This window comes from Protopterus annectens, chromosome 4.part0, assembly GCF_019279795.1.
Source record: "Protopterus annectens isolate FY-2018-M chromosome 4.part0, PAN1.0, whole genome shotgun sequence".
Lineage (NCBI taxonomy): Eukaryota > Metazoa > Chordata > Ceratodontiformes > Protopteridae > Protopterus > Protopterus annectens.
In genome coordinates, this window is record NC_056733.1 from 1,397,119,002 (window position 1) to 1,397,141,491 (window position 22,490).

Consider the following 22,490-nt stretch of genomic DNA (forward strand, 5'->3'; position numbering starts at 1 on the left):
TGTTCCTAATCAAATAATTCTGGAGCTGTGTGGCATCAGCCCCTGACAATGAAACTGCTGTACCACGTTTTAAAAATTCATTGACAGCAAGACGTTTCTCTAGCTCCTTCCCTGAAAAGCATTTACTTTACCTACCAAAAACGTTAGGTTGATGTATATGTAAATCCTGTTTTCTTCAGATACCATTTTTGTGAACTAAATACCTTGTACACCTTCTTTAGGTCCCTAAAACAATGTCTGCTATCTAGTGTCAGATCAGCTACAGCTGGGCACATTGCTGAACTTCCTTTTCAGTGTTCCTTTGTCTTGCTTGCTTTTACAGGTGCCAGTGCCCTGAGGATTCATCTACTATGAAAGGATCTCCCTTCACTTCATTAATACTCCCATTTTTCCTATAAATGAGTGCTAAATACAGTTATTTTCCCAACACATTAACCTTTTTGGAAGACTGGCTATGCTGACAAAAAGAAATGCAAAAAATCACATCTAAGTAATGAAAATATTCACAGATTTTACTAAAATCCAATTTATTCTTAAGTGTTACCAGTATTGACAAAACAAAAAAATGTTCTTAGATATATAAAATGTGCTACTAAGAATGACTTTTTTCAGAGTTTACAGACATTGTAAAATACAAATTTTAACAACCAATAAAATTTTAAGATTTTTTAATAAAAATACAAATTAATATTAGCTTTCAGACTCATTTACAATCAACCAATTAGCAAACTAAAAGACAAGTGTAATTATCCACAAGCAGTTCCTCTGCAGGAATAATGCTGAGATTTCACATACTCTACAAAACCTTGTATCGTCCTTTGTTTGCTGGTTGGTATGAATTTTGCTGGAAAAAAGGGAAAAATGATTATTAAACTCTGTTAAGTGAATAGGAACTAAATCATTTATTTCTAAATTAAATGACAATGTTGAAATCTGCTTCCAATACAATTCAGAAGCTGCTATTCAAAAGAAGAACCAATAGTGTTCAGCTATGTACAGAAGGGACAGTTGCATTAGCTAAGTAAATGCTGGGGCAACGTAAAGCTTTGGCTCACACCAACTAAAGTGCTTCGCAACATACCTTTATGGTATACATTTCTCTAGCTTATGGTACTTACTCATAGGGAAAAGGTTTAAAAAATCCTTAACGTTGCTCTTTTTAACTTTCTACCCTTTCCTCTTTACTGCTAGAGATTTAACAAAACTCCTTTGCTTTCTCAAACATCATACATAAAATACATTCAGTAGGTTTCAAAATTTAAACGGTTTTGAATTGTTTCAAACTTACTCTACTAACATGCAAGAGTCACCATAGCAAGAAATAAGCAGTACACCTAGTCAGCATGCCTAAATACAGCATAGCAACCAATAAAGTACAGCTGAATGAAATACTTCCCTTAAGAAAAGATCTTTTGAGAGAATTACAGCAGTGCCATATGCATGATCAGTACATCAGCAAACAGAAGACAACATGGAAGGAGATTAAAGCGCTGTTATCCAAAGACTTTTAAGAAAAGTAAGCAATATCTTCTTAGATAACGTCATTGTATAACAGCAATAACCCACTCCTGGATGTGGTTCTCACAGGATTTGCCTTGCTTCATCTTTGTGATCAAACTGTGCCAGTTATGGGCAAGTCCTGTGTGTTATTGCTTACAAATCCAACTATGTGAATTCCATTAACTGTGTATAGTAATACAAGAAATATAAATGGGAATGGAAAGAGTGTTTAAATGCTTTAACTTATTTTCTCAAAAATCTACAGATAAGAAGTCTGCCTCACATATCTCAATTTCCAGTTACAGAAGTCAATCACATTTGGGTAGCCTACATAACATCAACCCCAGTGGACCTAGGAGATGAAACACTCCATTCACCATCTATCATATAATGTTTTGCTTGTGTATTTATCCTCTGAAATCATCAGCTTCACAAACAACTGTGAACAAATTTACTTTAAGAGATGGGGAATTAGCAACAGCTATGGGGGGTGGTCGCTTCACCACTCCCTTTCTGGGTGTTTACTATACTTATCACAGCAAAATGAACTACAAATGTAGCACAGTTCTGTGGCCTTTAACAAAGCAGCTTCATACCACTTAATCTGGATTGCTTCCTAGCCAGACTACTTTCTTTGCAGAGTCTACATGCCTTCCCCCTGTATTTGCAGATGTTTCTGCGAGGGTCATTTTCCCTTCCACATGCCAAAGACATGCAGGCAAATAAAAAGACTATGAGCCAATTCATACATAAGCATAAGTGTAATTCTATGTGAATGTACATTATTATTTTCTCTATCCAGGTGTCTTCCTTTCTTGTTTTATGTTCAGGTGAATTGTGGGGGTGGCTTTGCTTAAAAGTCATTGCAGTACTCAAATTATCTACTGCTGTAGTAGTACTTTTTAAACATCTTTATTAAATCATCACATATTAATTTGCAACATGACTTTACATACATTAATAAAAAGAAATACCATAACACTTTCTATTGTCATGGTTGTAAAATATACATACATAATCTTACTCCAACATTACATAAGTTTTGCAGTTCCTGCCTTCTCTTAAATTTTACTTGTCCTCTTCCTGCACATTACCCTTCATGTCTTTTCTTCCTCCAAATTCTATACATTTTATGAAATTTGCTCCAAATCTTTCCTAAGGACTATATTTCAAGTTCTTTTACCTCCTTTAAAATATTCACAACTTCTAGATTATAGAAATTATAGACTTTTCTACTTTCTACCAATTACTCTCTTGGGAGCTAGTGGCGTTAAACTTAGTAAGGGCTTAGTATGCCTAGGCAACTTGGGTCCTATACTCCAACTCAGAAAGTACAGTTGTGTGCACTTACCATAAATGTAGATGTTCAAGTGTATTCACTGTTGCAGTCGTCACACTTGGGTTATCTACCTGCAGGTAGCCCTCAGTCGGCCCGAATACCAGAGTCTTGGGATTTCTGCATCGGATGCTGTCGCCTCTTCCATGACGTCAGGTTGTCAGGGGTATAAAACATGCAGCTGACACCATTACATCAGTTTTTCTTGCCCCAGATGTCAGGAGTCCCCAAAATAGGAAGCAATTACATGGTGTGGAACACCTCCAGTAAAAAGTAAATACCACTGCTATATGATATGGCCAAAAAAAGGATAGGTAGAAAGTATAGAAAAGTCCGGGGGCTGGAGGGAGGGTAATCAGGACAGCAACAGTGAATACACTCGAACATCTACATTTATGGTAAGTGTACACAACTGTACTATGTTGTTCGTGTTTCACTGTTGCAGTCATTATACTTGGGTTGATTCCCAAAGCTGAGGAAGGGTGGAGGCAGTCAAGAAGTATTAGGGCTGGCTAGCAGGCCTTGTGGCAAATCCAGCTCTGGATTTAGAAAAAAATAGGTAAGTGGTAATGTTTGGTGAAGGTGTGTACAGAACTACAGTTTGCAGCTTCCAGGATGTCCCTTGGTAGGGACTCCCCTGAGAAATGCTGCAGAGGTTGAGGTAGCTCTATTGGAATGAGTTCTGATTTCCTGTGAGGTAGGTTTTCCATGGTGGTTGTAGCAGAAATGGATGCAGTGTGCTATCCATTTGGAAATTGTTTACTTTGAAATGGCCTTGCCCTCTGCCCCTGAAGCAAAGCTGACTAGCAGCTGTTCAGATTTTCTGGAAGGTTTAGTCCTGTCAAGGTAAAACCTGAGCTGTCTGTGCACGTCCAAGGAGTGCAGGATCCTTTCCCCTTTATTCTGAGGATTAAGGAAAAAGGTTGGTAAATGGATGGATTGGTTTAAAGCCACACTGGATACCACCTTGGGCATAAATGATGGGTTAGTCCTGAGGGAAACCCTGTCAGCATGGAAAATAATGAAAGGTTCCACAGCCATTAGTGCCTGTAACTCGGACACTCTTCTTGCTGAAGTGATGGCTAGAAGTAAAGCTGTTTTCCAAGAGAGGAATTTTAACTTTGCTGCAGCAGCAGGCTCAAAAGGGGGAAGAGTGAGCTTCTCTAGTACAAAGTTAAAGTCCCTGGCAGAGGTGAGAGCTCTCATCGGTGGCCTTAAATTGTTAGCTCCTCTCAGGAAATGTTTGATGACAGGGTGAGAAAAGAGAGGTGGCTCAGTATTGTAGTGAGCTGAGATGGAAGAGGCATGAATCTTAATTGATGAGAAGGATAAGTCTTTGTGGAGCAGCTCTGCTAGGTAATTTAGGATTTGAGGTAAGGTGGGCACGGATGTGTCCTTTCCTTGAGACTGGCTCCAGGAACAATATCTTTTTCAAATTTCTGAATAGGATTTCCTAGTACTAGGCCTTCTGGCCTCAAGGATGATGTCTGGCACCTGTTTGCTGATGGTTGTTGGTGGCGTATTCAGGGGATAAACCAGGCTGCAAGTTTCAGGGTTTGCAGCTGTGGATGCAAACTCTGTCCCTCCTGCTGGGACAATATGGAGGGGGTCTGATGTAGGTGCCAGGGTGGCACTGCTGTCAGACTGTGTAGGAGTGGGTACCAGTGCTGGTGTGGCCAGTCTGGGGCAATAAGGATTGTCCTTGGTCTGTCCTGTTTGATCTTGAGTAGTACTTTTGAGAGGAGGGGCAGAGGGGGAAAGGCATAAATAGAGAGGTTTTCCCATGTAAAGGATAGGGCATCCACTTTCCACTCTTGGCTGTGATGATTTCTGGTGCAAAATTTGCTCAATTGTTCATTTTTGGGGGGAGGCAGAGAGGTCCACCTCTGGTGTCCCTCACATGTAGATTAGAAGTTTGAATGATTTGGGTTCCAAGGTTCCACTCGTGTGGGTCCAGCAGATTTCTGATTAAGTCGTCTGCCAGTGAATTTTGTTTGTCTGGCAGGAATTGAGCTTGCAGGTGCACTTGGTTGCTCAAGGTTGTGTTCCACAGGGCAATGACTAACCTGCAGAGTGGGTAGGAATGAGTTCCCCCTGCTTGTTTATGGGGTCTATATTAGATCACCGAACGCTTAGGTTAGCGAACGGTGATTAATAGACCCCACGTAAACGAAAGCTTACAAAACCGAACTGTCAGAACAGTGATTTTTTTCCAAGGGAAAAAAAATCGCTGTTCCAAAAAAAAAAAACACATGATATTAAGTGGGGGGCTGCGCACCTCCCACCCCCCCTACTTAAATATACCAACTCCGAGACCACACTACAGTGCCGAAAATGGCAAACTACCGAAGCGGCCAAGCAAATTCTTTCCCAGGGAAAGAATCTGCTTACATGCCGCTTCGATATTTTGCCGTTTCGGCGTTTACAGCTCGACCAAGTCACATTCGCTAGCCTGCGTCTTCAGTCAGCTGACAGGAACCCTTGTTTATGTACTACACAACTGTGGTGTTGTCTGTCTTTATCAGGAGTTGTCCTGGAAGGATAAGGTATTTGAAGGCTGTCAGAGCATTCTGTACAGCTAACATTTTTTTTTTGATTGACATGCAGGGGAATTTGCCCTGAGCTCCATTTGCCTTGAATGCATTTGCCTGCCATGTGAGCCCCCCCCCCCCATGCATAGTCTGATGCATCCGTTGTCAAGGTTTGGGCAGCGAGGGGTTGAGTGAAAGGAAGTCCCTTGTTGTGGTTGCATGCCTCTAGCCACCAAAGGAACTCTACCCTTAGGCAAGGAATGATTTTTTTAAATACCACTGACGTTTCTTCATATGCAGTCTTGCATATGGAATTAGTAGAATGCATGAGGCTATGAACCCTAGGGCTTGCAGTATTTTTCTTGCAGATAGCTGGGTTTTGGTGACCAGTAGTTTGTGAAATAAACCTGTTTTTCTGGAGTGAGGAATGCCATCTGGGAAGTTGTGTTCAAGCTTGCTCCCAGGAATACAATCTTTTGGCTGGGCACCAGTTGTGATTTTTTTTCATTGATGGTGTACCCCAGAGAAGTTACAAATCTCTTTACAAATGCCAGGTGCTGAAGCAGCAATTCCTGACTGTCCGCCTGAATCAGGCAATCGTCCAAGTATGGGTAAATTTGAATATTTCTTTGCCTGCAATATGCAATGGAAGGAGCCAGGCACTTTGTGAATACCCTGAGCGTAGTAGATAAGCCAAAGGGAAGTGCAGAGAACTGACAGTGCATACAGCCTGCCCTGAAACGTAGATATTTCCTGCAAGATTCCTTTATGGGGATGTTCAGGTAAGCTTCTTTTAAGTCTAGGGTCACTAGCCAGGTGTCCTTGGCTAGCATAGGAAGAAGCAGTTGCAGTGTAAACATTTTGAATTTTAGGACCACCAGGAAGGTGTTGAGAATGGACAGATCCAGGATAGGGCACCAAGAGCTCTCTTTTATGGGCACCAGAAACAGTCTGGAGTAGAAACCCTGTCCCTTTTGCTCTACTGGAACAGGTTGAATAGCCCTGATACTGAGAAGAGAAAGTAATTGCTTTTGAGCCTCTGCCCACTGGTTTGGAGGAAGGTCTGGCAACCCGCTGGGGGTTGGCAGTGAGTGGAAGTAGAATCTGTATCCTTGGGATACATTGTTTAAGACCCATTGGTCCTGGGTAATGTACTCCCAGCTTTTTGCATGCAGGGTGAGTTTTCCTCCTGGGGTGCAAGTACTTGGGCATGGATGGGAAGGATGATAGACAAGTCACTGGGAACTTTTTCCATAAGAGGGTGGCTTACCACTTCCTGTTTTTGAGGTGGGAGCACTCCACTGTTTAGATCTCTGCATACCCTGAGACTGCAGTCTTGGTGGTCTGTTGCCCCTGGGTTTGGACTGAAGACCTGGGAGGGACTGGAAAGGACCAGTTTTTAGAAGCCCAATGCCTACTGAATCTAGCTGGCTGCACCTGTAATAAATCTTTAACAGTTTGCATAGATTTAGCTTTTTCCTCCATCTTTTTAAGAACAACTTCTGCTTTTGTGCCAAACAAACGTTCCTGGTTTAATGGAGCATATAGTAATTTTGCTTTGACATGGTCTGGCAAGATTTGTTCCTTCAGCCAAGCATGCCTTCTCAGTACAGATCCAGTGGCAGCAGCCCTGCAAGATGCTTCTAAGGCATCAAAACCACACTGCAAAGTATGTTTACTAACGGTTTGCAGAATGGATTAACTCTTGTAAATCTTTATTTTCTGTACAATCTGGAAGCAACAACATTTTTGTTTAATTAGTTCCACAATATGCTGCTGGTACTTCAACATATGAAATTGGCAATTCAAAGCCCTGATGGCAAGAGTTGCAGAGGTATATACCTTCTTACCCCATCTGTCTAAAGCTCTAGAATCCCTGTCCAAAGGGGTAGGGTTTTTGGCTGTAGTAGCCTTAATGCCTTTAGGTCCCTGGGAAATGGTCTCTGGATCCGCAGTGGGATTCTTAAAGAGAAATTTGTAAGAGTCAGTTACTCTGTAGTACCTGTCAGGCTTTCTAGGAGCTGGTGATAAAGTATCAGGAGTAAGACTGGATTCTATGAAGACATCATCTACAATATCCAGGACAGGGGGTATAGCTAGAGGCCTGTGCTGAGGCAAGTCTAAAAATTCTCTGAGTCTATTTTTGGACTGAGGGTAGTCCTGGCATTCCCAGCGGAAATGCTCTCTTAAGGTATGCAAGGTTTCACCAAAAGAAAAGTCCTCTGGAGGGGAGGCAGAGGGAATGGAATCCTCTGCATCTGAATCCTCATAGGTAGATAAGGGTATCCCCTGGTAATCAGAGAGATCAGAGTCATCGGACTCATGGTCTGTAGAATCAGAAGAAAAATCAACTCTCTGTCTTTTAGAGGGGGGAAGGCTGGCTTCCCCTAATTAAAGTTATAAGGTCTTCAGCCATTCTAAGCATTTGTTTCTGTGGCATGGCAGCTTGAGCATGCGCTTTGGTCGTCGGTTTTCTAAGTGTAGTATGAATTCTGGGCCTGAGAAACTCGGTAGTTTTAGTCAAAAATGAAGTTGTCGGTTTAATACGAACATCGGAAGGTCGGAATACACCCTCAGAAGCCAGTGCCTGCACAGCGGCTCCGGACCCATCCAAGGTAGAGACATCTGCAGGTTCCATAGTTGAAGGAGCATCTCTCGACATACCGGACTCTGAATGGGTCTCAGCAGAGGCCTGCAAATCTGTAGAAATGGATATCAGGGGCTGCGAAGGCACCTCACTTAGTACTGGCGGACTGGCGACTAGCTTAATGGAAGCATCGTCAGCAGTTTTGGACCTAAGCGTTCTGTCTCCGTCTATATCCTTATGTTTTTTCGGAAGATCAGTAGTCAGATGACTTATTAAAGCCATTTCAGAATACAGAGAACAAGAGCGAAAGAATTTAGAGACAAAGATAGCCCGACGAATAGTTTGGGCGTTAAGGCACAAGACTGACAGCGAGGAACGTCGTGGGCTGGGCCTAAACAGGTGACGTAGTAAGAATAAAAATCTCTGTGAGGTATTTGCTTTCCACAGGCAAGACAATTGTTAACTTTTTTGACATCAGTTAGAGCAAGAAAAAAGGATCCCCAACAGGGTACTTAGCTTTAGGAGACTTTGGGTTTGAAACTCAAAAAACGAAAATTTAAGGTAGCGGCCGACCGGCACTTACGAATTGCTTCTTTTGGGCTCCCATGCAGTAAGAAAAGCTGATGTAATGGCGTCGGCTGTATGTTTTACACCCCTGATGACCTGACATCATGGAAGAGGCGACAGCATCCGATGCAGAAATCACAAGACTCTGGTATTTGGGCCGACTGAGGGCTACCTGCAGGCAGATAACCCAAGTGTGATGACTGCAACAGTGAAACACAAAGAACATCTAATAATTTCCTTAGTTTGTACCATTTGTTCCCCCCACACCTTTCTATCAAAGTTCTTTTACCTACTTCTATACCCCTGCTTACCGAGATCCCTTTTGGTAAAATTGCCTTTATCCATTCCTAATTTGGCTTAGTTTTCAAAATACTTTCTGCTGCTTTATATAGTACTCTGTATGGTTACTGCTATTCTCCTTAAGGACTTGCATCCCAAACCCTAGTCTCTACCTTTCAAACTACCTCCTCCATCCATATTCCATCATTATCGTCCACTTTTATTTATAAGTTAAGTATATGAGTATTAATTATACACTTTTAAGGTACCCCTTCAAATCATGTGACCCTAAATAATTTTGTTTTATGGGAAGAATCAACTTACTCAACTCTGGTTTCTTCCCCTCAAGTAAATTTCTTCAACTTTTTTTTTTATTAATTGTCATCCACAACTTCTCTTCTCTCCATACAAATATGTCTGACCTGTACATTCAGCTAACAGGACTAAAACACATTTTCTTTGCCTATGTTTTACTGGCAATAGCCACAATCAGTTTATTAGTCTTTTCCTTCACATTATAAAACTTTCCAATTGACACACACCCCTAAACAGTTCTCTTTATGTTCCCATAAATATGGGCAATGCTAAACAAATGTATGCGTGTCTACCCAGCTTACCAATACATCCTTTTATTTTTTCACTTATTTTACATTTTATATCTTAAAAAGACTTGAAACTTTCTCAAAATGTTCCACACCACCAAAATATGCTTTTCTGCTTTTATCAAGCACAAATATCAACTACAAATAAAGCTAACATTTCTTGAGTACCACACCAATGACTTCTCTTCAAGACTCATCAACAATAGTAGTGCTTTCTTATACTTCACATCCCTCTAGACAATCAATGTTCTATTAAGGTTATTAAATGATTGCCTCCCATTCACAAACCCACACTGATCCATAATTATTGATCATTATCTTTGCCATTCCCTTGACCAATACAGACATACACACATTATAATTATGGCTTAAAATTGAAAAAGGTCTACATGAAGCCAGATGTGAAGGGTATTTACTTTCTTTTTGCAATACAGCCACCACAACTTTCTTCCAACATGCTGGTACTCCCTTTAAAAATACTGTTAAACAAAGCCTTCCAGATCTTTAGCACTTTCTTTCCTCCTAACTTTCAAATTTCTACAGCAATGACATTTGTTCTTGGGGACTTCCTTGTTGACTGACTGTAAATCATTTTTATTTCACCTCTTTCTGTTTTAGTAATTAACTATTTAGCCTCTTCTTCCTCTAATCTTGTTTTAAATTAAGGTTTTTCATAAATACTTCCATGTTTATGTTTTCAACATTTCTGAAATATGTGTAAAACCTCTATAGGTTCTTATTTCTCATGTTACAGCATTCTAAATTTGGCTACAACTGTTTAGGTTTTCTGAAACCCAAGTCTTTCTTGTCAAAGTTTTCATGTTACAGAGCTATCAAAAATGTCATAGGTATGTACTAGGCTAATGGCCCTGGAGCCTTTACAAGCCTAGCCCAAAAAAACTGCCCAGGCACCGTGCCACCCGATGTTAGTTCACAGTGTCCCTATCCAGTAGGGCAACTGGAATGATCCCTGGAGTGAACTTTCTGTTACCCATCCACTCGTCAAGATTTCTCTTGAAGAGGGCCAGCGAGGTGCTCTGCTTGACATGAATGGGAAGCTTATTCCAGAGTATGGGCAGTCTTTGGGAGATGAACCTGTCACTCCAGCATGTTCTGTTAATTGTGGGGATTGTCTGCATACATTAGATAGTTGCCACACTGTCTCAGAATACCCAAGTGTACCAGATTAGCAGGAAAAAGCACAGGAAATTGCCCTATAATCTTATAAGGACAGGTGGTCATAAAGTACAGTTTTGTACATCTGCAGTGCATCTATGTGATGTGCAGACAGTACATGTGGGTCCAGTCCTGTCGTCAGGCAGCCTCGGCTGGTCAGCTCAAGTCTGCCGTCTTCCGCCCTCCTGATGTCACCTCTGATCCTCGCAGTCGCCTTCGCATTTCGTCCTTGCCATTTCTGCGACATCGAAGCTCCATTTTTCCAAAAAAAAATTCAGCCGGATGTTTGCCAATAGAAATTTTTAGCCTTCCACACAAAAAATGCTAGATAGAGCTAAAGTATTGTAAACAATAAGATAAAACACAAAAATAAGTATATACAAACATATATACAAACAGATAAAGACTAAAGAGCTCTACAAGGGGGCTAATACATCCAGTAACACAGGAGGGTAAGGGAGAGGAAGGAGAATATTATGGCAGGTACAAAACTATACAGGACATCTACATTTATGGTAGGCAGTCAACTGTACTATGTCTGCACCCACGACAACTACAAGTGTAGTCAATAGTAGATTCATAGGGGGTAGGGGGGAAAGATAAAATATGGTGATCTGGGTGATAGGGAATAGGCAGTACAGCAGTGGCAAATCCTGCTCTAGGCTGGGATAGCCTAGCAGGCAAGGCATAATGCTAATGCAATAAGGCCACGGAGGTCAGCCTCGCCTGTGTTAATGCTTTGGTTTGCCACTTGTGGAGGCTGAGGTCATGGTGCTGGCCCTTTCTTATGCAGGTCTTGTTTGTGTATGAATTGGTTTTCCATGGAAGGATGCAGTGTAATTCTGTCATATTCCTTCTGGATTTTGTTTGAATTGTTTTTTTGTTAGTTTCTTTCCTTCCTTCCTACAAACAAAGGGTAAAAGTTGGTCAGTCTTTTTCTTCTTTTTGTTCTGTCCAAGGCATGGCTTTGAGTGGTCATCTGCTTTGTTTGTTGAAATTCTGTTTATTGGGGTTGGGAAAGAAGGTAGGTAGGGAAGATTGCCTGGTTTAAAGATACCTGGATATGGTGGGTTAAATATATAGGAAATTTAGCCCTATGGTTTAAGCCACCTGGTGGAACACCAGATTTGGCCTAACTGTAGGAAGGTGCATAGTTCTGACTCCAAGGCTGGAATGACAGGTGCTGGCTAGGATTGCTGAAGGGTTCAAGTTCTGGTGGAAGCTCTCTTTCCAAGCTGGGTTCAAAAAGAAAGGTTGTGAGTTGTTCTAGGTCCCTTTTCTCCCAACATTCAAGGTTCCTCCCAGAACTTTAATGGCTTTTTCTTTGGATTTAAGCTGGACTGCCTGTTCTCCTGGTGCTGCTGTAGCAAAATCAAGTATGATCAAAGCTGTGAAGCTGCTGAAAAGCTGAAATAGTTCGGCCATGTTAGGATGAAGTATAGGTGTGAAGAAGATCTTGAAGATCTTACAGAATCCACTCCATATGACTTATGTTCATCAATTCTCACTTCATTCCAAATTTCAAGGTTTTTTCATTTTTCCAGTTTCCAGCTTCTTTCCTTCCTTATGTTTCAGGATTAGCTGCTGCTATGTGATGTTCCATGCAGTCAGTTGCAGCTGCTTTAGGATTGGATGATAGCTGCTGTAGTTGTTCTAGTTTATGCAGTCAGTTGTGATGTGAGTAGCCATCAGTTGTTAACTTCAGCTTTTAGGTTCAGTGGTAACATACATATTGTTGGAGAGTTTTGTATTTAGATTAGGCTTCACTTCTCTATTGTTATTTTTTGTTTCTTAGTCCAGAGCTATCAGGGTTAGTCTTGGTATGCTGTTCCTGCTGTGATTTTAGAAGAGGGTGGTGAGTCATAGCTCCACTTAGTGGGAATGCATATGCTGGTGAGTCTTGAGTGAGAGAGGAGGTTGGAGAGTGGGTAGTCCAGTGGAATGTCGCTGTGTGCTTCCCATTTCTTTGAGATGGTGAGAAAGATGTGTGGCATTCCCCATTTCTTTGAGATGGTCTTTAAGATGGTCTAAAAGATCTGCTTTCGTATTGCCTTTTTCCCGTTCAATCTTGTGGCATCCTAGATGTTGTAGCTGAGTGTGTACAAATATTGCTCCCAAAGCATTGTTGTAGAGTGGTATGAATGAGTGCCTCCCTGTTTGTTGATGTAGCACATGACTGTGGTGTTGTCTGTCCTTATCATCAACTGAGTTTCTTTGAGAATTGTTTTTGAACTTTTTGGTTACTATCTTTTACTGCCCCTTTTTTGAGGGAATGGTTTGGTTTTTTGAGCCAGTTTTACTTCCTTGCATTTTTTTTTGATTGATGTGTGAAATGGGCCAATCCTGTGTGTCCTGTGTCGCCTGTGTTGAGTTCAGCATTGTTGAACATCATCCAAGGGCTGGAAGCCTCATGCCCCCTGTGCCCGAGTCTGAAGCGCCTGTTCTGATGGTCTGGGCCTGTGCCTGATGCCTGGCTCTAGTTTGCCTGTGACACCACTGCCTATTTTTAGGCATAGAACTATTACTGTTATTGTTGGTCAATTAAAGTTTCTACTTGGGACCATAAATTCTTATGATGTCTATAGGTTGCCTGCACATTTCTTCATGATTATATGACCAAGTTTTGTTAGATGCAATTGCAGAATAGCATGTTCAGTTGTTTTCCTGTTACTTGTGTTCTGTTTTGTTGAAGTGTTTTTTGTTCGCTCAAGTAAAGCGCAAGTGGTTTTGATTTTTGTTTCCTTAATCAAGAATTGTCTTTGTTTGGGATGGTAGTCCTTTTGCAAGTTGTAAATTGACTTTGTATCCCAGTCCTTGTAGCAAGTAAATGACCCTTTGTAAATCTGTTGTCCCTTTGGGTAAATGTTCCTTTGAATCTGTTGTGTGCCCTGCTGATGTGTCCCCTCCCAGTCTGTAGTGTGCAATGGGGTAGAGTAAAGAAAGCATTGCTTGAAGAATTGATAGTGCTCTGATCCTGCCAGAAATTTGGTATTATCTTCTGCAGAAGTGAACTGATACGGCAAGAATGCTGTATGCCTGCAAAGAGATCTTCTCTGAGACATGCCAATATGCCTCTGAGAGATTTTGCGCAGGTTCTCCCAAGGAATTTTAGGTATTAATCTTATGTATTTGCTGTACATCAGCTGAAGATTGGAGGGAGCATGATGTAGGGTTGAACTAGAAAACTATGTTGACAAAAGGTAAAACTTTTAGGCTCTTGGAACTCTTTTTGGTCTTTGAATAAACCTTTGCTTTCTCCTCTTTTGAAGACTTTCTTTCTGTTTTTGTTAATGTTCTGTTTTTCCATTTCCATTGTTTTCACCTCTCTCTTTTGTAGAGGAGGTGTTAGATTTGGGAGGTTTTGTTGATTTCACTTTTCTTTAACCGTAAGTTTGAGTTATGGTTTGTAAGTTGACTTTGTATTTGTATTGTTTGCTTTGTTCGTTGGAAAATGCCTTAGCTTTCCCAGAAGGTGAGCTGTTGTTTTGATGTTACTGCTAGTTAGAGGTTCCAGCTGGTGGTTGTTGGGATGTGTGTCGCCCTCTGTGCTCTGTCACTGTTGTTTGGCCTGTTCTGGTGGCACTTGCTGTGTCTGTCTCTCTCTGGTTGTGGCCCTTGCCTCTGGAATAGCCCCTTCTCTGCCTCAGTTGAAATTTTTGGGCCTCAGGAAAGGACTAATTTTCCACCTGCTAGTTTGTTTTAAAGATTTTGTTTTAAACCTTATTTGTTTCTTGCACTTTTTGCCTTTTTCAGTTTGAACAGATTTTGCCATAACCTTGTTTTTAGTCTTTTCACTTGTTCTTGTCTTGTCCATAAAACAATTCTGTACCTTAGTCATCTTTGCATCCTTATCCTTAATTATGTCGGCCATGATTGCATTGAAGCTAGCAGTGCATCATGCATCATGACAGGAATGAAGCCTAATGTGCATTATGTAAAATACCCATTCCATCCCATCATATTATTTCTTTGTCATTTATGGTTATATTTTATATTTTTTTTCTTATTCACATCTCTCATAAGTTTTTATATCAAAACTGAGAAAAACTGACAGTTTAAAACTCTAGCTGAGATCATAGTAAGCATAAAGTTTAAACTGACCTGATAGAGTACTGAGAGTGCTCTTCTCTTTAACCTTTTTTCTTTTTTGTGTGGGTGTAGGTTTTAGCTGTGGTTGCTTTGGCTTTATAGGGTCTGCCTAGGCACCTGGGGGAACGTGGGGAGGTGGCTATCATTTGGGGGCTGGGGTGGTCTGGAGTATCTGGCACCCTGTAAAGGGGGTCTGAGGGTTTGGCTGGAGGGGCTGCATTGGCTGAGCAGGTAGCCAGTCTGCAACAGGAAACATCAGGAGCAGGATCTGGAGAGGAGAAGGAGGGTCCCCCTAAGTCTGAGCTGTGGAGTCTGAAAAAGGTCCAGGTCAGGTCTGGTTGCTGCCTCTGAACTGCATGCGGCATGCAAGGTTTCCCCAAGGAATTCTTCATCCTGAAGGCTGGCATGTGGAATTCTTCAGCAGAAGGATCAAATTCTTCAGGATGTGTCTCTTCAATGGTCAGTTATGTCTGATTCTCAGAGAGATCTCAAGTCCAGAGGCTCGGGGGCTCTGCCAGAGGTCTCTCTCTGGGGCAGAGAGGCCCTGTCTGGGTCTGTCTGAGGGAGATTTAATTAAAGAAATTCTATCTTTCTGGAAAAGGATAAATTAGAGATCTGGGAAGAGGGCCTGGATGGGGGGTGATAACAGGCACTGATTGGCTGCTTTAGCCCTTTTAAGGGCCTGGGCTAGGGGGTGCTGGAGGGCTTAGCCTAGGCCATGGAGCACCAGGCTGCGGGGTAGAGACATCCAAGATGGGTGTTTGATATCAACCATCCACCGTACAAAATTCTGAGGTCGACCAAGAAGAGGAGCAGCAGGGGCCTCAAAGTTGTAGGTAGTTGTTCTGCTTTACTTTGATCAGTTTTTCCGGAGGCGCCGAAACTCTCAGTTTCCTGTTTTGTTTTGTGGTTTGGCGGTTCGCGATACCCTTGGTTCCGAAAAGGATCGACCTTTTTCTTTCGCTTTTATTTTTGTTTTTTGGTAGATTGGGTGACGTAATGATCGAAAGCATAATGTCAGAAAAATCAAACTCCGAAAGAATCAATCGCGCTTCCGCCGGTTGAAAAGAGGCACAGGCACAGGAGGTTGCTATGCTACGGCGTGGGCGTGGCTGGGCCAAGGCAGGCAAGGCTAGAGGGAAAATCTTTGTATTTGTTTTGTTTCCACAAGGTATTGTTATGTTTACTTTTCTCTGACATGGCTGGGAGCAAGAAGAGTCCCAAACGGTACTTTAAGCGTTATTCTTAAGTATTAAGTGAGTATAATCTCTCGACCGGGATCCGGCAAATCGCACAACAGCTTCTGCGCTGCTTGCAAAGCAAGAAAGAAAAAGGAAAAATGGCGAAATGGGCGATGGGCTTATAACCAAGACCAACAGAGATGACGGTGGAGTGCGACATCAGCAGGACCGACCCCGGACTTTGGAATCGACTGCCGGCTGGGCTGCCTACACCGACAGGACAACCCACTTGTTATGACTGCAGATGCATCCATGAAGGACATCTAATAAGTACTGGTGCTGTTACTGTGTAGGAACAGCTAGTGCTGACAGCAATTAAGTGTGCTACAAAAGCCTGTTAAAGTGCTAGCTGATTATGCTAAATGAAGTGCAAGAAGTAATAGAACAAGCACGTTCTAAGGGGAAAATTGAAGAGCAGACTTTCTGGCACCGGTAATAGTCCACCTCAGCTGAGTGCCGCTGCATGGTGTGCAAACACGGGCTTTTAAACCAGAAAGTTGAAAGGGATGGAAAAAATGCCCACATGGCCAATAAACTATTTCTGGACCAGAAATCACTCCTCTTGTGGTAGATAGGCTACTTAGTGCTTACCACTCCCACTGATAAGCTAGAAGGCTTCCCTCCAACACAGAAAGGTCTGGGGGGCTCAGAAACTTACAAAACAGTCATGGATACAGCAAATCTGTACCTGGACTAGACTAGTTACGGGAAAAGCAGAAAACAGGCTTAGAACTGTTTTTTTTTTTTTTTGCAGCAAAGCAGTTGGAACAGTAGCAAAAATACTTTAAATGCAGACTTTTCAAAACTTACTGAGATACCTAGGGTGGAGCATGTTTAGAGGGTATAATCCCTGGCTGTTAGCAATTGATGTCTGGTGGAAGCAGTAAGGAGCCAGTCGTCTAGATATGGAAACAACTGGAATCCTTGCCGTCTCAGGTGAACGGTAACCACTGCCACGCATTTGGTGAACACCCCGGGGGCTGTGGTGAGACCAAAGGGCAGGGCTCTGAACTGGTAATGACTGGCTCCCAGCCGGAAGCAGAGAAACCTTCTGGAACGCCTGTCCATTTTGATGTGGTAGTACGCATCCTGAAGATCTACGTAGCACATCCAATTGTCCTGACCCAAAAAGGGTAGAATGGACTGAAGCATGACCATCCGGAACTTCGTTCTTTGAACAGACTTGTTTAGTCTGCTGAGATCCAAAATGGGTCTCCAGTCCCCTGTCTTCTTTGGTACCAAAAAGAACTTTGAGTAAATTCTGGATCCTTGCTGGTCTGCTGGGACTTGTTGGATGGCCCTGTTTTTAACAGTCTTGAAATTTCTTGCACTGCCTGTTCCCTTAGACTGGGTGGAACATCTGGGATGGGGTTGTTTGATTTTAAGGGCGTGTGGACAAACGGGATTTTCTAACCTCTGGATATGATAGACTGTACCCATCTTTCTCGAGTGATGAGACGCCAGGCTTCTGGGTACAGAGACAACCTTCCCCCGACTGCCTCCGAAGGTGGACTGCCGGGCAGCCCCTCAGGGGTGCTGGAAGGGCTTGTCAGAGAAAGATTCTCTGCTGCCCTGATTCAGCGGACCCCCTCTTCCCCGCAGGCGGCATCTGTTGTTGTTCCCTCCTCTGCCTCTGGAGGGAAACTCGCCATGTGTGTCAGGCACGGCTCCCTGGGGTTTACGGAACCACATTTTCCCACTCTTCTGACCCTTAGGGTATGGTCTAGAGGGAGTGGAAAAATGGACTCCAACAGCAGAGAGAGTCTTGCCTTCTTGCTCACACCTGGTAAGTGTATCTTTCACCTGAGGTCCAAAAAGAGCCGAACCATCAAAAGGGGTGTTGGTGAAAGACGCCTTGAAGGGATCAGTGAAGTTACATAACCGCATCCAGGCATGCCTTCTCAAAGCCACGCCTGTGCCTGCAGCTCTACTCGCTCCATAAGCCGCATAAGAAATGCCACACATGGAGGAGTTAATGATAGAATTAATAGTCACCAGCTGGCAGTTTATCTTGTCTTGAGCCCCCGCAGCTGATGGATCTTGCAGAGTATCTCCTAGCTCCTTGAGGAGATCCCTCTGAAGATGGGTGAAGTGGCACAAATAATTCAGCGACCGCATGGAGAAGGTCGCTGAGGAAAACATCCGCTTCCCGTATCTATCCATCGTCCTAGACTCTTTGTTAGGGGGATGGACAGGTACAGAAGTGTCAGCCAACTCCTTTTTCGTGGCAGCTGCTACCACCATGGCATCAACGGGGACACCCTTTGTCAGAAACTGTTTACCTTGGGGGGCTGTGATAAAACTTAGTGGGCCTGCAAGGGGTTGGTTCCAGTGTGTCCGGAGCTGACCACACCCTCCGAGCCACCACTTCCATTAATGGATCTAAAGGCGGAGACACCCAGGAGGTGGAGGGGCGAGAACCAAACGCATCCAAGTATACCGACTCGTCCTCAGAAGGGTTAAGGGCAGACCAGTTCCCCCTCTGCTTAAGGATCTCAAGGGTGTCTGAGAAAGAGACATCTTCAGAGGGGGGATCTTGGGGACCCTTCAGAATCCTCCAAGTCAGTATCTGACGTGACCGACTCTGGGGAGTCAACATGTTTCCTCTTACATTTCCCCTTTCGAGGGGGCTCCTCTGAAATCTCACAGGAGGCCTCAGAAGAGGAAGATACATCCATTGGGGTGACCTGGAGCGTTTGATCCCCTCGCTTGGGGTCTGGAGGAGGGGCAGAGACCGAAGCAGGCACCCTGGGGGGAGGAGTTGAAAGGGCTGATCGAGGTGCAGACTCAGAGGTCAGCAGCACGCTCCTCATGACCTCGAAGGCGCCCCTGTCCGGCACAGAAGAGGGTCCCCGCTCCAAGGAGATGGGAATCCTCTCCGGCACTGAAAGGGAAGGCTCTGAGGCCGATGTAGGAGCCGAGCTTACCTGCGCCGAAGCTCCAAGAGGGAGAACGGGGTCGGACAAGGGTCCGATGCCACTCGCCCCCTCATAACCGACGAGGGAGTCTCGGTGCCCAGATCCCTCCAAGGACGGAACCACTGAAGAAATTGGAGCCGAAAGGGGAAGCATCGGCGCCGTTTCCAGGATCCGAGCCCCAACAAGCTCCGGCTCCGAACTGACAGGAGGAGTGGGAGGAGGAACTACTTCAGAAAGGGGAGCAGCCACAGCCTGATGAGGAGGGCTAGTTAACATTTTAGCCAGGGCCTGCGATTTGAGGAGTCTACTAACCACTCTCTCCAAGTCATGATTGGACAGCCTCGAGGACCGAGAAGAGTGGGACCTATGGCTCCGTTCGGACTGTAGCAAAGGTGACCCCGGAGCTGAGCGAACCAACTCCAGGGATGGCGATCTGGATCGCTTACGGCTCCCTGACGGCTCCGACACCAAGGTTGGAGCCGAGAGAGATTTTGATACTTCGGTCCCGGCCGGAACCGAAATTGAAGCAGATGCTCCACCTGGCGACAGCTCCGTACTGGGAGCCGACGGTTTGGTGGGCTTAGGGGTTTTAGCTGGCTGAGACTTTGCCGGAGACTCCTCTGGTTTTAATAAACCCCTGAGAATTAACTTGTTCCTACGCTCCTGCAGGACTCTCGGACTAAAAGAAAGGACATACCGAGCAAGAGTCCTGCAGGTGTAGGGAACCCAAACAATAAACACAAGAAGTGTGACCGTCTGTCAGAGACATTTTCTGACAGCACGAGTCACACTTCTTGAACCCTGATACCTTGGTATCCTTTGACATTTATAAAATAAAAGGGATACCGATGGATGAAAGTTTTTGACTAGTGTACAAAAAACACACACACACTAGTCCCACACCTTCACACAACAAATTTTAGGTAACTATACAAACTAAAAACTAAGAGTCTAAGATTTTAGACTATAAAGGCTAAACACTACTTCCTACTGGAAAACAATGTAAAAAGGGAAGGGAATAGCTTCTAACTTAAATGGCCTACTTAGGGTGATAGGGAGGGGGGGAGTGGAGAAACTCTCTAAGTAAAAATGAGTTTCCTAAGGGTCAGAAAAAAAACACAGGGAAACCTAAGACTAGTCTACAGTACTACTCGATTAACAAAAGGATTCGAAAAATATACACAACAGTTAAACTACTAAAAATACAAAAGATGAACACGACCTGAGCCAGTGAAGCGCAACCTCGTAGCTGAAGCGGCAAACGAGATCTGGGGGTCTAGCGCCAGGCACTGTGGGATATAGGGAGGCCTCGAGCCAGTAAGTAGCTCTCGAGCTTTAGAAAATGGCTGAGTCGGAGCCGAGGATCGGCTCCGAACCCAACCAGCAAGAATGAAGGCGAGAGACAACTTAACATCAAGCACGTTCTAAGGGGAAAGTTGAAGAGCAGACTTTCTGGCTCTAATAGTCTACCTCAGCTGAGTGCCGCTGCACGGTGTGCAAACACGGGCTTTTAAACCAGAAAGTTGAAAGTGATGGAAAAAAATGCCCAAACGGCCAATAAACTATTTCTGGACCAGAAATCACTCCTCTTGTGGTAGATAGGCTACTTAGTGCTTACCACTCCCCACTGATAAGCTAGAAGGCTTCCCTCCAACACAGAAAGGTCTGGGGGGCTCAGAAACTTACAAAACAGTCCTGGAAAAAGCAAATCTGTACCTGGACTAGACTAGTTACGGGAAAAGCAGAAAACAAGCTTAGAATTGTTTTTTTGTTTTTTTTTTTTTGCAGCAAAGCAGTTGGAACAGTAGCAAAAATACTTTAAATGCAGTACAAGCTAGCACACTTGAGTGTGTAGCAATATTAAGGCAAATACAGTTTAAATAAATGCAGATAAATTTAAAAAATGACAAAAAACAAGTGCAGAGAGCAGCAAATTATGAAAAAATCAAAATGGAGGCACTTAGAGTATCTCTTTTCTCCTTCCTGTTGTTCTTGTAGTCTGCAGGATGCCAAAACTGGATCCACGGAGCTTAAACAAGTGCAAACCCATGTAAACATGGGCTTTTAAACCAGAAAGTTGAAAGAGACGGAAAAAGCAACATTTCTGACTTGTTCATAGTCTCCCATTATTCCCTGTTTTCCCTTTAGCACCCCTCTGCTTGCTCTGAGAGAGTCCCCTTTTTTGCAAAACTTGAGAATACAGGAACAATACTAGCCAAGTGATCACTGGACCACAAGTGGCCTATCCATATACAACTTTAAGTAGATACTCTTAAAAGATCTTGCCACATTCAGAAGAGTACTTAATAGTACCCACCTCCCAAATCACCCAGTATCATACATGATAACCCTGACGAAAATGTATGTCTGTTCATCCAATCATTAAGTCAAGCCTTAAAGGTAGACAAAGTAGTACTTCATTTGATCTCTAAATGCAACTCATTCCACAGGCTGGGAATATGTTCAGGCAGGAAACGTATCCCTCCAGTGAGTCTTCATTATTTGTCGGTGTAAATTTAGGTCTATAATACATGTGATTGTGAAAAAATTGGAGTCACAGAGTACTGGGTGCTTCAGGGCACAAACAGCGAGACAGGTCACCGCAGAGCAATCAGTAGGATACTGAGCATAAGGAGAGTTGTGCTAATCTATTGGGATTGCTGGATTTAAGGCCTTTAATCTTTTGGTTAAAAATCACTGTGGCTTTTCCAGTTGAGCTATATGCTTGGATTTGTACATACCAAAGGGGGCACACTGTATTCACTAATGGGACTGATAAGGGAAGAGTACAGTGATAACATAACTCCTCTGGACCCTGAAGATATTCCCCTGAAAATTAACTGGGTTAGATGGAATGATTTCCTGATTATGGCTGAAACATGATAACCACCTGAGAGAACTGTCCCCACAAGTATCTAGATTTTCTATGATAGTACCTTGTCTGAAGAGGAGCAACACTTATTACATATGAAGTGGGAACATTTTTTATACTATGCTGCACTTTTTTGCATATGCAGCCTGTTTTGGAGCAGTTTAGTACCAGTGGATGAGCAGATAACAGTGCCCAGCTTGCAGCCACCAGCATACTTGGTCAACCACATTTCAGGAATAGTGGCATGTCTGTCTGTAAAATAAATGACAGACAGACAGGAAGGGGCACAGCGGTAATCCCTATAGTACCCAACTAGTTAAAATGTTAGATTCAAAGAAAGTACCTGCAACTTTCACTACTTGGGATGTGTTTGACAGCCAGTTTACAATCAACAGACAATGTAGAGCTTTACGTTAAGTCCAACTTTTAACTAATCAGCATGGGAGAGATAGTGTTAAAAGCCTTGGCCAGTTCAAGATAAGCACTGTGCACCAAGTGACCACTATTCATTGCCTTTGTAACATATGTCAAACCCTCTAAATAGTTCTCTTTACTTCTTTCCCATATTCCTTCTTCTCTTATTTCTACCATGTGTTTAAAGTCCATTTTCATTTTATCCCATTCACTAGCTATCCCTTATGAGGTAACTCTCAAATCAAACCCACCACCCCCTTCCTTAAATTTTTCTTTAACAGATAAGTAGAAAAGTGTCAGTGTCTCATTTTTACATCTTTATCAAAAGATCATAGGAAAATACTAGGCTAATGACCCAAAAAGGCCTTTTTAAGCCTA

General features: G+C 43.2%; 1 protein-coding gene across 1 annotated transcript in view; it reads right to left on the bottom strand.

The window, feature by feature from the left end:
• Positions 1 to 510: 510 nt before the first annotated feature.
• DDX46 (DEAD-box helicase 46) overlaps positions 511 to 22,490 on the bottom strand; it is a gene marked incomplete in the record, with an annotated part of 2,009,097 nt that continues 1,987,117 nt past the window's right edge. The window contains 1 exon segment of the mRNA XM_044069232.1: positions 511 to 844. Coding sequence (XP_043925167.1) covers positions 797 to 844 — 48 coding nt within the window.